Source organism: Alternaria postmessia, assembly GCF_024291825.1.
Source record: "Alternaria postmessia strain BMP 2775 chromosome Unknown scaffold_48, whole genome shotgun sequence".
Taxonomy (NCBI): Eukaryota; Fungi; Ascomycota; class Dothideomycetes; order Pleosporales; family Pleosporaceae; genus Alternaria; species Alternaria postmessia.
In genome coordinates this window covers 101133-115055 of record NW_026260121.1, presented here as the reverse complement: position 1 = coordinate 115055, position 13923 = coordinate 101133, and the positions used below count along the sequence as shown (strand labels likewise).

Sequence of the window (13923 nt, the reverse complement as noted above, 5' to 3'; positions counted from 1 at the left end):
AAACACAGTCGTAGATTCATCTCGTACCCTTTGTAAGGTGTTCCCTCAATAAGTCTATGCCTCATACGACAATACCGATACCTATGGAGCCTGCAACACGACATCGAATTCAAAAGGTTGACACAGTAGACTGTACTCATCCAGCGTCCTCGGTCCGCAGCTTCCGCTGCCCAGTCCATGATGTTCCGCGTCTAACCTAAGCACAACCTCCTCCCTCTTCTTCTTCCTCAGTTCATGCGGATGATCCGCGGCCGCAACATCCTTCATCCTGTAATGACTGACTTGAAAGTCAAACAGCTTCCTTTGTTCACTCTTCTGGTCCGCAAACTGAGCGAGCAGTCCTGCGCCGCTACCGTTTGTGAGGCTGAGATAACGGGTGTCTGTATGGTTTGATGATTCTTGAGGCACCTCGTAATCGACCCAGAGTTCGTCGACGCTGGATGCTGTGTACTTGCCCACAGGTTGTGAGAGCTTGCTATCGCGGTAGGTCTCGCCGAAGCCGCGGCCAAACCATTCGACTCGTTGGAATTGCTTAGGAAGCTCCATAACGAGACCGATGCGTGGAAGGGTCCGAGGTAGGTTCTCACCCTTTGGTGTACCGACAACATGGACAGACAGAGTATTGTTGGCGCTGAAAGTGTACGTAAGAACGCAGTCGACAGACCAAGAGAGAACTGGAGGTGCGACACGTTGATGCACGGTAACCTTGAGGGTCTCTGAGTCAGACTGTGACCATTCGACCTTGCGAGTCAATGGTTTCGCGTGATGCAGTTGCTTGTCTTTCCAATCCCAACCGTCTTGTGGGATATCGTTGTCGGTAGGTGCGCGGAAGATGTCAATTTCTGGTGCCTTGGAGAGAAGCTCGGTAGAACCTTGTATCCAGGATGTGAGGCTACCATGAAGAGTGTTGAACTCCCAAATGGCTTGATCCGCCGTGATCTTGAGGGTGTTCCTGGATGGTTTCTCAACAGTGATTTGCTTGCCCGATGACTGAGGTCGCTTCAATGGCGTTGCTGGTGTGATGGATATCTGTGCTGTCGCGATCTCGAAACCTGCCTTGAGATATGACGTAGCCTCCTTCAGTTGAAACGAGATGCTGAGCAGGGTCTCCTCTCCTGAACCTTCAATCTTTGGAAGCTGTACATCAAAGGTCTGACCAGGTGAGATACCAGAAGGAACCTCTAGGCTCCCTGATACACTTCCACTTCCAGATGCGGAAGTTGATGTGTACTGGCAGCTCAAGTGATTGAGTGTGATGAAGTCGTACCGGTTAATGAACGTAGCCTTTGAATCGGTCGATTCCAGAAGCTGCACAGGTTCGATAGCTTTTTTGTACTCGATCAAGCCTGCATTGGGGGAATGGTCGGAGTTGACAAGACCGTCCATAACGAATGTTGCATCGTGAACTTCTTCACCAAAATCACCGCCGTAGGCATAGAACTCCTCACCAGTTTGCTTGTCCTTGGTAAGAAGACCGTGATTCGCCCACTCCCATGCGAAACCTCCCTGAAGGGTTGGGTATTTGTAGAAAGCGTCGATGTATTCCTTGATATTACCAGGACCGTTACCCATGGCGTGGATCTAATATAGTCAGTCATAGCACTGGAGTTCGACGGAGTATACCTTACATATTCGCAAAGAACCAATGGCTTCTTCTTGCTCTTGTCTTCACCGAACTTGATAATCTCGTCGATTGGGGGATACATCCTGGAGTACATGTCCATAGTATCCGCGTAGATGTCTGCTTCGTAGTGAATAGGCCGGCTGTCGTCGTACTTTTTGATGTGCTCGTACATGGCCACGAAGTTACGTCCCATGAAAGCTTCATTGCCGAGACTCCATATGATGACAGACGGATGCATCTGATCTCTCTTGATGAGTGCTTCTGCACGGTCCACGTACGCATGCGTCCAGGCTGGGTTGTCGGTTGTCCATTCCGCGGCCTTTGACCTAGTCAGAAGCTGGCGCTCACGGAAAGGAAGGTTGCGCTCTTCTTTTGACAAAGCAGCATCGGCGATACTTTCAAAGCCGTGGCACTCTAAATCAGCTTCGTCAATCACCCAAAAGCCCATCTCGTCTGCAAGATCGTATAGTCGTGGGTCGTTGAGTTGATGGGAGGTGCGGATGGCGTTGATGTTGTGACGCTTCATGATCAGAAGGTCCTCTTTCATGAATTCATATGGCACAGCACGACCAAAAGTGGGGTGGTGTTCGTGACGGTTGACCCCGCGGAAAACGACTCTCTTACCATTGACTTTGATTAAGCCGTCTTTCATCTCAACTTGTCTGAAGCCGATACGCTGGGCGATAACTTGATCACCGGTAGAGACCACGAGGTGGTACAGGTTGGGCGATTCAGCAGTCCACTTTAGAGGGTCCTTTACTTGGATGCTGAGTTCAGTTACGCCATCACTCTTGATGTCTGCATCTGACGAAGCAATTTCTTGCTTCTTCTCATCCAGGAGTTTCGCTGTGAGCTTGCCAGATCCGGTCGCGCTGACCTTGATCTTCAGTTCCGCGTCGGTGTAGGATGAATCCAAGATCGTCTGAGCAAAGACATTTTCGATGCGCGACGCCTTGGGGAAACCCACCAAGAAGACGTCACGAAATCTGTAGTTGTGAGTTTATGATTTGTCTTAAACAGACTTTACTTACATGCCACTCAGCCACCACTGGTCTTGATCTTCAATATAAGTTCCGTCGCAATGTTGATACACTCTGACGGCCAGGGTGTTCTCGGCATTAAGATCAACAACCGAGGTAATATCGAACTCATCTGGGTTTCTGCTGCCCTGAGAATATCCGACTTCCTTTCCGTTTACCCATACATGGAAAGCAGCATCAACGCCCTCAAACCTGAGTCGAAGTTGACCGTCCTGGAGTTGTTTCGGAACCTCAAACTTACGTATGTACGATCCAGTCTCGTTCTCAGTAAAAGGAACGTTTGGAGGATCGACTGGGATGTGATAAATGACGTTCGTATACTGGGGGCCTTTGCCGAATCCCTGTAACTGCCACATGCCTGGTACAGCAATGTCGCTCCATGACGATGTGTCGAACGAAGTCGACTCAAAGCCTTCAGGAGCTTCAAAGGGTGAAAATGAATGCTGGAACTTCCACGTGCCGGAGAGGCTATGTGTCGTAGACTTGTTCACATCGGAACCAAGTGCGTCAGCCTCGGACTTGTAGTTGTGGAAGTATGCGCGTGCAGGCAGCGTATTCTTGTGAAGGATGTCAAGATTGTTCCAGTCCGGAACGCTTGCTGGGTGTTGACCTGAAGCCATGATGGATGAGTTGAAAGTTGATGGTACTCTCACGAACCTCTGCTCTACGTTCTTCTCGTCTGATACAGTCGTTGTAGCCCCACTATATGGCCGTACACAACGCGACTTTGACCCATCAGGAAAGCCATCCGGTCACACATGGTGAAAGCCAAGGGAACCGACCATCTGCCCCTCTGGTGACATGAACTAGAAAACGTGACGGCAATTGACGGCGCGTGTTGCATGTGGAAGCGTGCATCGGGGGTTGGATGGTCCGGGCGCGAGCGGGGGCCCCTGCCAGATCAACAAGGCAGCTTCTGTATTTGGCTGCCTCCTTCTCCACGAATCCATCCCCAGACCCCGCTGCCCAGCCGTACTACACCATATCCACTCTCGCCTGGTTCTTTACGATTCACTGGCAGACCGACCGGCTCATTTCTTGATTCATCTGCATCGTAAAGACTTCACGCGTGGCGCTCTAGAACTGGTATGCTTTGGGAAGCCCGTCCGTTTGCCGAACTGCTTCTGGGCCTGGATCCGCTCTATTAGAAGGGCCTATTACTTGGCTATAGCACCTTCGAGGCATAGCGAGCTTGGAAGGTAAAAATTTCCCAGTCACTCCGCTGTCACTCCGACCCTAAAGCGGTGCTATTACCGCTCATTAAGCATACTTGGCTAACGGCGTGGCGCCCTGAACGCCGCATCACTGCATCCAGAGCAAACCATGCATCGGGTCAGGCAAGCATGGTAGGAGCCTCGGTGCCATGGGGTTGCAAGCGCGAATTGTTTTGCGGAGAAGCCTGTACACTATAAAAAGACCCAGTATTCCGGAATCCTTGAGCATCGTTGCACATTGGCCATCGAGTGGAGAGCAGTTCCATTTTTTCCCTCCACAACTCCAGATCTTCTCCAGTCTTTGCCGGCTGCATATTCAAGATGGCGGAGAAGAAAGATGAGATGGGCGCTGTTACGCACCAACTCAGCCAGGTCGACGATGACATGAACAAGCATGCGAACGTCAAGGAGGCTAACGTAGCCTCAGTGGCTCTAAGTAAGTTTCATTTTGAAGCCTCAGTGAATGGTAAGAGTCAATACTGATAGCGCGTAGCCGCTGCCATGGAGGCAGAAAAGCCGAAGCTGTGGTCTCGAGGCATGATCCAGCTCTACATGATCATGGGCATTGGCTACCTCGTCTCTACGCTCAACGGTTTCGACAGCTCTCTCATGGGATCCATCAACGCGATGAAAGCCTACCAGAACACGTTTGGTCTGACTGGTCAAGGATCCAGCACTGGTATCATCTTCATTATCTACAATCTGGGCCAAATTGCCGCTTTTCCATTGTAAGTAGGCGTCAGACGTAGGTACCAGTTTTTCTTGCGACTAACGTTGTTCAGCTGTGGATTTCTTGCTGATGGATATGGTCGCCGGGTCTGCATCGCCGTTGGCTGCGCGCTAGTGCTCGTTGGAACCGCCGTTCAAGCTACGGCCAACGAGATGGGTCACTTCATTGCTGGTCGCTTCATCCTCGGATTTGGCGCGTCCATCGCCTCTGCTGCTGGTCCCGCCTACACCGTTGAACTCGCGCACCCTGCCTATCGTGGAACCATGGCTGGAATGTACAACAACTTCTGGTGGGTCGGCAATATTCTGGTAAGTTGTGCTTGTACGAAATGCATGTGAGACATTTACTAACTTCGTCTCTTCACAACACTAGGCAGGTTGGACGACGTACGGTACCAATCTTCACATGGGCAACTCTTCATGGGCATGGAGAATCCCCACCATTGTCCAGTGCATTCTCCCTACCATCGTTATGGCCTTGATCATGTTTTTCCCAGAAACGCCTCGTTGGCTCTTGGCGCATGACCGCAGAGAGGAAGCCATCGCTATCATGGCAAAATACCACGGAAACGGCAACCCCAACTCTCCTATCGTACAGCTTCAGCTACACGAGATCACCGAGGACTTTGCCGTCACTCGCAACGACAATCCCTGGTGGGACTTCCGTGAGCTTGGCAATACCAAGGCAGCACGTTACCGATTGGCCATGGTCATTGCAATGGCTTTCTTTGGTCAATGGAGTGGTAACAACGTTGTCAGCTATTTCATGCCCGCAATGGGTAAGTTGTGCCTATACGAAATGCATGTAAGACATACACTGACTTCGTATTTTCAAATCTGCAGTCAAGAATGCCGGCATCACAGATCCCAACAAGCAATTGCTCATCAACGCGATTAACCCAATTTTCTCGATGATTGCTGCCATCTACGGTGCCACTCTTCTCGACAAGCTTGGTCGCCGAAAGATGCTTATGGGCGGTCTCTGGGGTGGTCTCTTCGCCTACGTTCTCCTCACAGCCTTCACTGCTACCGCGACCAAGGACAACAACCTCGCCTACGGCACCATCGTCTCCATTTACCTCTTCGGCATCTTTTTCGCCTGGGGTTGGACCCCCCTACAAACCCTATATGCCGTCGAATGCTTAGAGAACCGTACTCGCGCAAAGGGATCTGGTCTCAACTTCCTGTTCCTCAACGTCGCTATGGTGGTCAACACCTACGGTATCTCAGTGGGAATTGAGAAGATCGGATGGAAGCTTTACCTCGTTTACATTGCATGGATTTGCATCGAGATTGCCCTTATCTTCTTCTTCTTCGTTGAGACTGCAGGCAAGACTCTCGAGGAGCTTAAGGAGATCTTTGAGGCGCCCAATCCAAGGAAAGCTAGTTTGAAAAGGGCAAAGGTGGAGATCGATGATAGTGGAAACATCCACAATGTTCACGAGTGATGTACGATAGGGGACATTGGATGTAGTACGATGATTCATGGCAGGATGAAGCTTTACGCGAATGCAACGAAGTTTAATGTGTTGTTCCTGATCGAAATGCGTCAGCTGTCTCTGTTGTCTCGCGCTAAATCTTCTAACGATTTTATAATTATTCCCTTCAATTGCAAGAAGCTGTTTCACTTACCTGTTGCTATGCAAACTACTCGTACCTTCACTTAAGCCCCTACCAGAGAAAAGTCCCGAAAATAGCAGGGTGGAATTGCGGGAGCGAGAGCTGAAGTTGGCACACATATTGGTTGAGGGTGGTGCCCTCAGGATCTAGTTGTTCTTGTAGTACTTCTTGTCTACAACAATGTATCTGACTGTATAGATATAACATATATTACAGAGGTTATGAGTAGCAGGCTATTCTTTTCGGAGTTATTGTAGCATTTCGAAACAAAGTAGATGATAAGAAAGTGTGAATGTGTAACCAGGTGCAAGTCCAGGAAAGAAACATGAAAATAGACAAAATTTCAAAGCACCGACAAGGGAACATCACCACTCGAATGGACTTCGCTGCCGAAACCGCCCCTCTTTGCTCGCGGTACAACTGGTGCACCCTCCCATGCAGTTCCTTCAGGCAAAACCTCTCCCTTCATAAGCAGCGACAAACTCCCAAGTTGTGCCTCATCTTCAACCTTACTCCCTGGTAAACAGATCGAGTACGTTTTGAGACAGGCGCGGCGACCAATAGATACGTTACCGACCTTCATGACGCGATCTTCGAAGAGATGAGTCTGCGCACCGCAGGTTGTGTTGATGATACACTCGTCTCCTAAAGTGACACAGTCGTATTCTGTGATGTCGCTGGAGAGAAGTGTCACCCTTGAGCCGACAGAAGCGCCCATAAGGCGGAAACACATGGCTAGATAAGGAGTACCGACTAAGTGGGCTGCCAACAGTGGTTCGGTGAGCGTTTCCCAGGTACTCGTCACCGCTTCGCTGAGCCATACGTTGAGACTCCAAAGAGGCCATTCAGCTGGTTTGTACCGTCCGATGAGGATCCATTTGATCGAAGCTGTGAATGTCAAGGCAGGTAGGGCGAACAAGAAGAGATAGAAGAGTGGTAGCATGAGTAAGGTGCGAACCGCGCCAATCTTGTGATAGCCGTCGTGAGCAACCTGCAGTGAAAATCCGAGACCGAAGATCATAATGGCGCGTGGTAGGACAATGCGAAGGCCTTCGATAAGAAGTCGAGCAGCGATCCGGCCTGCAGATGGTCGGAAAAGTAGACTGTCTTCGTGGCCTTCCGCTCGTTGACGATTGGGCATCAAGACTGGTGGAGATCCAAAGCATGAACTATTGCTTGCCATCGGGGTGTCTGCAGGCGGCGCTATGGATAGCACACCGAGCAAAGTTCCAGACGCTAGTGTAGTGCCTTGAGGAAGCACAGATGCATTGCCAGCGAAAGCACGAGACTCGAGCTTTGTCTTCTTGAGAGTCACCTGATTTCTCCTCACCACATCCTCTCCCATGACCACTGCGTCGGCAACGAAGCTTTCCTCACCAATCTCCAGAAGCTCGAAGGGGATGTTACGTGCAGTCGAGATCTCAGCACGTTTGCCAATTTTTGTTCCCAGTGCCCGGAGGAATGGAACAATGTAAAGAGTAGCGAAGACAGGGTGGAGCACGTCCAAGGCAAGGTCCATCAATCTATCAACGAACCACTTCCGAAGATAAAACATGCTGTAGATACTGTATGTACCTTCCTTCAGACGGCCTAGGAACAGATGGCGGTAGACCAGCAGCTGAGCGAAAACCAAGATTTGATACGCAAAAGCGATTGGAACCGACAGAATCGCAACTTGCTGCCATCCACTGATAGATCGAATGTCGAGGACGTCGAAGAGTAACAAACCTGGTATCTGCGGCAGGAAGTACAAGAGAGGCAATACCAGGAATGCGACGAATGAATTACCAAATAGCATGGCTGCTGCCCGAGCTCTTGAGGGCCTGGTGTCTTTGGGCTTTGGTGAGCCGTCATCTTTCACAACCCTGTCAAGACGTGCTGGCGATCCATGGAAGCGATGAAAGCTGGGTACGTTCATACCAGAGGGTACAAGCGAAAGTGGCGCGACTTCTGCCTCTTCACCAATAGTTGCGCCACCCTCGATGACACAGCGCGACCCGATCACTGCACCATTTGCAATGACGATACGCTTGAGAATCAGACGGCCTCTCTCAACCACGGAGACGCTTAGAGAAACCTCCCCTCCGACAACCACGTCGTCACCAATCTCAATCAAATCAAAACATGGACCAATCTGCAGTGCACCGAGATGGCAAAATCGCCCGACTTTCGATCCCATCGCTCGTAAGAAGAAGGGGTATAGTCCAGAGTCTGCGATCAACTTTGGGTTTGCCATTGATGTCATACGGTCGACCAGCCACCAGCGGAAGTAGTACATTCCGTAGAGAGGATACTCGCCGGGGATTGCCCTTCCGAGAATCAACCATTTGCTTGCAAGAGCCACAATGGTAAGAGCGGGTGGAATCACCACGAAAACGCCATAGGCTGTCAAGATAGCGAACCCGATTCGGCCTGCAATTGCATGGAAGTCGAAGAGTAGATAGGGAACCAGAATCTCGATGGATTGTAAGAAGAAGACGAGGAGTAGTGGTAAGATCTGAGCCATGCCACAGAGCACGAACTTTGTCTGGGAAACGGGTAGGTATTCTCCAGTCCATGATCCAGTACCCTCATCGTCGTAGAGCGAGTCGTCCTCCTCGATGTTAATGCAAGGACTCTTTCCTTGTGATGAGGTTTCAAACCGAGACGCAATGTTGGCTGGAGTCCTTGCTTCGTAGATGTCTGCAAGTCCTATCGAAGCAAAAGGATAAGACTTATCGTTGCCAAGTTGTGCCTGTCGTAGTCGTGAAACCAAGATTGCTGCTATCAGCGAATGACCACCAAGTTCGTTGAATATATCGCTGTCAGGCTTCACATTCACTTGCGGAAACAACGGCGACAAAGTATCTAGCATCAAGCCCAGAACCCCATCCACTGGAAAGCTCGAGTCCAATGAGTCGATGTCGTTTTCGCCGTGACAACTCGGCCGCGCAACTGCTCTTTCAGCATGTATCCCCGCAGAAACATCTTGCAAAGCTTTTGCGTTGATCTTGCCACTCGGAAGCCGAGGCATCTCGTGCGCTTGCAGAGAAAATATTTCCTCTGGGCGCATGTAGGATGGCAGGCTGTTGAATGCACTCTGGCTGACGGAGGCGGTATCATGGACAACCCCTTCTCCGAGAACAACAAAAGCTTCTAGACGGGCAGACTCTGAGTTGGCGTTGGCCAATATCACAGCTGCAGCCTTTACGTCCGGTACGCCGTAGAGTCGCGACTCGATCTCGCCAAGTTCGATACGGAAACCGCGGTGCTTAACTTGCGTGTCAATGCGACCAAGAAAGACTATCTTTCCATCCGCCTGTAGCTTTACGAGATCCCCGGTGCGATACAGTCTCTCTCCACAACCAGCTCTCAAAGGATGAGCGATGAACTTTTGTGACGTCAAGTCAGGGCGTCCAACGTAGCCAAGGCCAACACAGGGCCCTCCAATGGCGAGCTCTCCCTCAACACCTTCACGCCATTCGACAGGCTCAAGGGTAGTTGATAAGTCGTCTTGTGAGACAGGAAGCAGACAGGCATGATATCCAGGTAGCGGTTTGCCAATAGTGACAGGTATATCAGGCTGAAGTTCGTCCCAAGTCGCTGTGACGGTGGTCTCAGTAGGACCGTATGTGTTGATGATTCGAAGACCAGGTCTTGCGAGACGGCTCACCAGTGCAGGCGGGCAAGCTTCACCACCGAGATTGATCAACCGAACGGATGATGGAAGAAGAGAGTCACCATCGTCTGTTCGCGCGATGTTCATGATGCCGATCAGAGTCGGAACGGCGTTGACAAGAGTGACACCACGGCTCGCCCATACCAAAGGCAAAGCTGGCACATCTCTGCATTCCGCTCGAGTACCTATAGCAAGATGGCCTCCACCTGCGATAGTGACCCACATCTCTTCAACAAACATGTCAAACGCCGGACTGAAACCATTCCAGACGATGTCTTGCGGACTCGTTTCCAAGACCTTCTGCTCGCTCAAAGAGAACATTAAGGCAGCAGAATGAGGTATAGCAATTCCTTTCGGTGTTCCTGTAGTTCCAGAGGTGTATATAAGGTAGGCAGCATCGTGGGGTCGGGGACCAGGTAGTGGCGTATGTGTGGAAGCGTTGAAGTCATGTAGGTATTGCGCTTCAGTACTCAACTGAGAGAATGTGCGACATTGTAGGGCCGGCATAGCAGCGCTCAATCTCGCTATGGTAACTCGGTCACACACCTCCTGGACCTGGTCAGCATGTGCTGCGTCACTGATGATCAGAGATACTGAAGCATCGAGCACGCAGATGGCAGCGCGCTCAGCTGGGACGTCTGGATCCAGGGGAAGCCATGTGGCGCCAGAGTAGGTTGTGGCAAGAATAGCGAGAATGAGCTCGAGTCCTTTCTCTAGCCAAACGGCCACTGTTGGCACGCTATCATCTTTGCCATGTCGAGTGGCAGCTGCGATGCATCTTGCCAACGACGCTGCTTTAGCATCCACTTCGGCATAAGTGATTGTGTGAAGTCCGTGTTCAGTCTGTACGGAGTATGCGATGTTATCGGGCTGTGTCTCCGCCGTGTGATGAAACAATTGTGGTAAGGTAGTGACTGATGCTGGTGCGATAGGTTCTGCGTCAAGAGGTGCATCTCCAATCAGGATTTTGGAGTCCATGTCTGAGCCTCGATGTAACGAGTGGTTTAGTGTTGGGGATCGTGGCTCGTGGTCATATCCTTTTCAATCGGTTCCTTGGATGATCCGAGTAAGTGAGTGTCGAGAAAGAGTAGTAGAGGCCAAAATCGAGAAGAGGAAAAGGGCGACGAACAAAGAGGAAAGGGCGACGAAAGAGACGGAAAGGGCGAGGAACAGAGCGGAAATGGGAGGTCTCTCGCATCATCCAGTCTGTGACCATTCACTTTTAGTATCATTTTCGTAATGAGGCATTTTGACCCCTTTGCCCCGGATTTACAACCTGCTCAAAATAGTATGCGTCAAAGCAACCGTAAGACCAGACCCGGCTAGACCTGTCTCCCTTGAAAGTGTCAAGGAGGTGAGTGGCTTACAGCAAATCATGGCCGCGCGGCGGTGTCGTGGCGTGTCGTGTCCCTGCGCCACACGTCGGAGGACTGGCGCTGAACTGTCACTTCTTCCGGTATAGATCTTAGGCGCTTGTATACCGCGCCAACGTTGCGGGGGATGGCTTGCGGGATTTGCGACAAGGCCTCAGTCGCCTCTGCGTACATAGCAAGGCCATCATTGGAAACAGTTTGTCTATCTATGAACCTATCGGGACACGCAAAACCCTCAATATCAGTAAGTTATGTTGTGAATCGTGTCAAGGTAACATTATATGGAGTTCTTGTTGTGGTTTGGAAGAAAGCAGATCTGACACGTTGCCAAGCCGGATTAAGCATTTGGTCTCCACTTTTTAAATGCTTGTACCGGCCAAAACTCCGGCCACGCGTGATGATTGCGTGTCAAGGTTTGCGTTAATAAGGCGTTTCCAATTATTTAGCAGAGCGTCATGTTCTTGTTGTATCACTTCCATAATACGATGCTATTGAAATTTGATCGCCAAAACTAGATCTAAGCTCGATACACCGTTCTATATACTTTATATCCCATCTTAATCAACGCGCCTGATCACCAAGCTCTATTACAAGTACTACAGTACTACTGCTATCCACGTTATGTTTCTTGCTTCAGATAAATCCCGTACTGGAGTGTTGTTTTCATGTAGCACAAGTTGCGACGTGCAAATCAGGGTTAATTAAGAGCACAGGGTCTCCCACCCAAGTACATCTCACCTTCCATTGCCATCTTCAATGCAACGCCACCCTTTTACCCTGCCTTGTTCCGTCTGACACCTGCCATGTAACGTCTAGCTTGCTTTGTTTTCCAAATAGTTCTACTCAAACTACATTCGGCTTGGTGACACGTCTGTGGAGCGGAGTCGCCGGCATCCGTATATGTAGGAAAGAGGGTCAAGGTGGCTCATGTGATGCAGATCTGCATGCAGCCCTGGAGGTGTTTTCATGCGACATGTTACTTTTTGTGAAGATGTTTTGTTCTTCACTTGTGGGATTCTTGGTGTAGACCTGGCTAGATTGCTGATCGTGGCCGTGTAGGGGGAGAAGGATTGAAATAATGATTGGGAGTGATTTCCGGACAGTTTCAGGCTAAAACAGAGAGAGGTGAACAAGATGGGTAGCCACGCTGAACTGTTTTTGTTTTTCTTGTTTGCTTTTTTTCTCGCGCCGAGATATGCGGTGAAGTATCACTTCGGGCTTCGCATCAAGGACGATAAATTTTCCTACAGTTTCCCTAAGCGAGATAGACAGAGCTGACAAAGAGTAGGACCGATTTCTGCAAAACTTCAGATCCAGCGGTTGGGGAACCGTAGTTCACGCAGTGCCGCTAGCAGGACACGAGTATATGGGCTTGGCAAAGTCGACCTAGTACGATAGTGGCGCTTCGTCTGCATCTTGTGTATGCATTGCGTCCCAAAGCGTACAACATGGGGAAAAGTTTCTGCTCTGACCTTTTTCGGTGTTCACTCGTGATCTCCATCTCGTCTCCGCAACTTTACTTTGCCGTCAAGCCACCAGTAAGACCCTTGTGTGTCTAACCGATATCCATCTCATCCACTGGTGCAGCCGCTCTTTCTCTCCTGATGGCGTCTTTCTTTGCTCTCCGTGCAGCGGCCTTGGACATGCCCTTGCCACTGCTGATTTTTCGGTACTCGTCTAAAGACATGCCTCTCCGCTCCGCAGCCACGATCTGAGCCTGTAGTGTTTTGTCTTCCGACATGTCCATCTTGGGATTAGCCACTTTTCTTTCTTTGCGAGCCTGCATTCTGGCAAGGTTTTGACGAGTGCGTTTGTCTAGAGAGATTTAGTATGACGGTGAAGGGGAAGCCATAGTGGGACAACGCACTCATCTTCTTGCCCGCAGGCTCCGAATCAATTGCCATAGTCTGGTCACCGTTCGGTTGCTGAACCGAGCCTGCATGTGATGTCAGGTTCGCTCACCCCGGTAGCATGAAAGAAAAGCAAGTGCTCGCAGGATTAATAGACGTTGGATCAACAATGCCCCGACACGTGACATACCAGTCTGCAGGTCAGCTTGGGGTGCCGAAAAGGCGTCACCCAAGACGTCGACTAATTCATCAGCCAGTGCGCCCATCTTGCGTCGGTCCTTTTGCTTTTTCTTTTTCGACTTGGTCGCAGGTCCCATGCCGTTTGCTCGCCTCGGGGAGGCGCTTCGCTGGCTCGTCTGTGATTGGTCGCTGTCGCTCGCATCTGAAAATTGTTGCTCTTCGCCCAACCTGAATCCTGTGTTTGCAAGAGTCGATGTGTTCGCAGATGCTGCGGCTGCTTCGGGCAAGGCGGGCGCCATGGTGCGAAGGATCGATGACCGAAAAGAGGATAATGCAGATGCAAAGTTGGGTGCACTTCACAAAAGGCAATAGGCAAAGATTCGGCAGAAGGTTTATCCGGCGCATGTGATTTGTCCGTCGGTGTGTATTATCGAGTACCAATGCTGTGTCGCGCTATGCGCTCTATCATCTACCTCGTCTTCGGTCTTTTGAGGATTATACTGTAAAAAAAAATGCTATGCAAAATGCCGCCCTGAACGCACTTGAAAAGAATGAGTGAATGCGAAGGATTGGGCCGAAAGTGAGGGAGATAATGGCCCCGCAGTGGGGATGGGAAGAGAAGAAGATGTGATTAA

At 50.4% G+C, this 13923-nt stretch overlaps 4 protein-coding genes across 4 annotated transcripts; 1 reads left to right on the top strand and 3 right to left on the bottom strand.

The window, feature by feature from the left end:
• Positions 1–81: 81 nt before the first annotated feature.
• On the bottom strand, positions 82–3284 carry J4E82_007291 (uncharacterized protein; the record flags this gene model as incomplete). The annotated part of the gene is made up of 3 exons (XM_051733537.1): positions 82–1581; positions 1629–2610; positions 2656–3284. 3 exons carry the CDS (start codon positions 3282–3284, stop codon positions 82–84), a joined length of 3111 nt encoding a protein of 1036 aa, XP_051586720.1.
• Positions 3285–4027: 743 nt separating this feature from the next.
• J4E82_007290 (uncharacterized protein) lies at positions 4028–6055 on the top strand (the record flags this gene model as incomplete). Its single annotated transcript, XM_051733536.1, has 6 exons — positions 4028–4032; positions 4166–4314; positions 4372–4606; positions 4661–4916; positions 4981–5386; positions 5451–6055. 6 exons carry the CDS (start codon positions 4028–4030, stop codon positions 6053–6055), a joined length of 1656 nt encoding a protein of 551 aa, XP_051586719.1.
• Positions 6056–6570: 515 nt separating this feature from the next.
• On the bottom strand, positions 6571–10863 carry J4E82_007289 (uncharacterized protein; the record flags this gene model as incomplete). Its single annotated transcript, XM_051733535.1, has 1 exon — positions 6571–10863. The coding sequence occupies one exon, from the start codon at positions 10861–10863 to the stop codon at positions 6571–6573; it is 4293 nt and encodes a 1430-aa protein (XP_051586718.1).
• Positions 10864–12813: 1950 nt separating this feature from the next.
• On the bottom strand, positions 12814–13587 carry J4E82_007288 (uncharacterized protein; the record flags this gene model as incomplete). The annotated part of the gene is made up of 3 exons (XM_051733534.1): positions 12814–13073; positions 13126–13194; positions 13299–13587. The coding sequence occupies 3 exons, from the start codon at positions 13585–13587 to the stop codon at positions 12814–12816; spliced, it is 618 nt and encodes a 205-aa protein (XP_051586717.1).
• Positions 13588–13923: the final 336 nt, after the last annotated feature.